General features: G+C 30.6%; 1 protein-coding gene across 1 annotated transcript; it reads left to right on the forward strand.

Moving 5' to 3' along the window:
* Window positions 1-12: 12 nt before the first annotated feature.
* LOTGIDRAFT_145503 (hypothetical protein) lies at window positions 13-714 on the forward strand (the record flags this gene model as incomplete). Its single annotated transcript, XM_009058368.1, has 1 exon — window positions 13-714. A coding segment is annotated over one exon (702 nt), but the record flags the coding sequence as incomplete, so codon positions are not given.
* Between the last annotated feature and the right edge of the window lie 1,899 nt (window positions 715-2,613).

Consider the following 2,613-nt stretch of genomic DNA (forward strand, 5'->3'; position numbering starts at 1 on the left):
TTTTATTCTGTATGTATATTATTACCTACAGATAGTAGATTGTTCTGTTTTTATTCTGTATTTATGTTTATATGTATATTATTACCTACAGATAGTAGATTGTTCTGTTTTTATTCTGTATGTATATTATTACCTACAGATAGTAGATTGTTCTGTTTTTATTCTGTATTTATGTTTATATGTATATTATTACCTACAGATAGTAGATTGTTCTGTTTTTATTCTGTATGTATATTATTACCTACAGATAGTAGATTGTTCTGTTTTTATTCTGTATTTATGTTTATATGTATATTATTACCTACAGATAGTAGATTGTTCTGTTTTTATTCTGTATTTATGTTTATATGTATATTATTACCTACAGATAGTAGATTGTTCTGTTTTTATTCTGCATGTATATTATTACCTACAGATAGTAGATTGTTCTGTTTTTATTCTGTATGTATATTATTACCTACAGATAGTAGATTGTTCTGTTTTTATTCTGTATTTATGTTTATATGTATATTATTACCTACAGATAGTAGATTGTTCTGTTTTTATTCTGTATTTATGTTTATATGTATATTATTACCTACAGATAGTAGATTGTTCTGTTTTTATTCTGTATGTATATTATTACCTACAGATAGTAGATTGTTCTGTTTTTATTCTGTATTTATGTTTATATGTATATTATTACCTACAGATAGTAGATTGTTCTGTTTTTAATTGTATTGTACATTTTCTTATATCTCTATCTTTCACTTATCCTATTCTATTTTTGTAACTAAATTTAACTCTGCCAACTTGTTTTGTCATATTAATATTTTATTCTTGGCTCTAATTTCTTAATATTTGGCAAAAAACTCTAGAATAATTTCATATTGGCAAATTCTAAAACAAAATTCAAAGATTTAAAAATTAACACAAAAAATTTCAAAATTCAAAAATTCAACTTAAAATGTCTATTTCCGAATATAATGCGTACAATATTTTTTTTTTTTTTTTTTTTTTTGCTTTCACTTTTCCTTCCTTCTCCTCTAATCTAATTTATGTTTATATATATATTTCTCTTTTTCTCTGTATTGCTGGATATTTTTCATGTAAATTCCTGTATATATGTTGTTAATAAAAGCAAAAGAAAAGTAAACTGTGATGAGGCATAAGCTTGGATAAATCAGTCATAAGAACCTTGTTATTGTCATGTATATAGTGTTAGGCTTTTAATCACTGCACCCCTTCTGACTAACAATACTAACACTATCTGTCTATATGTTTTTAAAGTAAGTTTTAAATTATATGTAAATAATGTTAGTCAATGGCAAAAATATTTTAATGTTAGGGATCCAAGCTTGTGTTATTGCCTAGTAGAGTGCTGTAGATGCCTTGAACGGACTCGGAGTGTAAAAAAAAAAAAAAAAAAAAAAAAAAAAGCAGCCAAGGACGCACTGTCCACATCACGTTAGTACTCTTAATTCAACATGCCACCAAAGGTTTCTGCTTGATATTACAGTGCTCACAGGTCAACTATCTTTTAAGGACAAGTATTTATTTATATCATCAGCACAATTTCCATCATTTGCACACACATCAAAGAAGATTCATACAGATAAAAATTGGCCAGTTTTGCAGAATTTTTAGATCAAACCGGAAATAGGTTTTGTAGTACGGTCAAAGTTCAAGACCACTGACCGGCTATAGCCTCTAGGGAACAACACCACCCTATTATAATCTACTCACCTATCAAAAAATTGTGTGTTTGTGTTGTGCTCTAACTTTTCACCTGTCCGACCGTCAACAGTCCATCCAGCACCATCTAAATTCTTCAAATTTATTTATTTATTTATTTTAATTATATTCATTTTTTCTATTTCTTTTTGCACCTTCCAAAAAAAAAAAAAAAAAAATTTGTACATTATAAAATTATTAATTCAACATGATCGAAAGAAAGTTTACCATGCAGATCAAACATCAACTCGCAAGACTTTCTGGATATCATGCAGGAAAGAAAGTCCCCCATGACCATCATTAGGGGCTTCCAGAACTTGGAGAGCTAAATTTCTGATTTCTTTCGAAAATCAGACAGATCCCGAACAATTTCATGCATGGTTTAAACAAGATTCTAAAATTTATAATGACATCAAATTTGAAATAGAACATGCTAAAAACATCCCAGCTCTGAACCGTAAGCCTGATATCCGCATACGAGATGCGGAATGATGTAATTTTGACAAAATTACTAACATTCTGTACTTCTCTCACGCCATCCAAACATCGATACTGGTGTGAGATTTATCTTTACACAGGAGATAAAGAAACCAATCCCCTCCAGCATCCTGATCGATAATCACAAGCTGGGTATAAAATATGAGAACCAGCCCAAGACGATCCAAAAATGTTTCTTGTGTGGCGGTGAGAGCCACTTAGCAAAGGATTGCCCTAAACCTCACCGTGTCCCTGACCCAATACCTGCTGCCCAAAAACCAAAACCAGCTGTAGGCAAAACAAGCTCTCAAACATACGCTGATAAAGTCAGGGGGAGCAACACCAGCCTCTCTGAAATAGCCATAGAGAGCCCTCAGGAATTCCATACCAAACCAGATCCAAAACCAAAGTCAAATCTAACTG

This window comes from Lottia gigantea (assembly GCF_000327385.1).
Source record: "Lottia gigantea unplaced genomic scaffold LOTGIsca_335, whole genome shotgun sequence".
Taxonomy (NCBI): domain Eukaryota; kingdom Metazoa; phylum Mollusca; class Gastropoda; family Lottiidae; genus Lottia; species Lottia gigantea.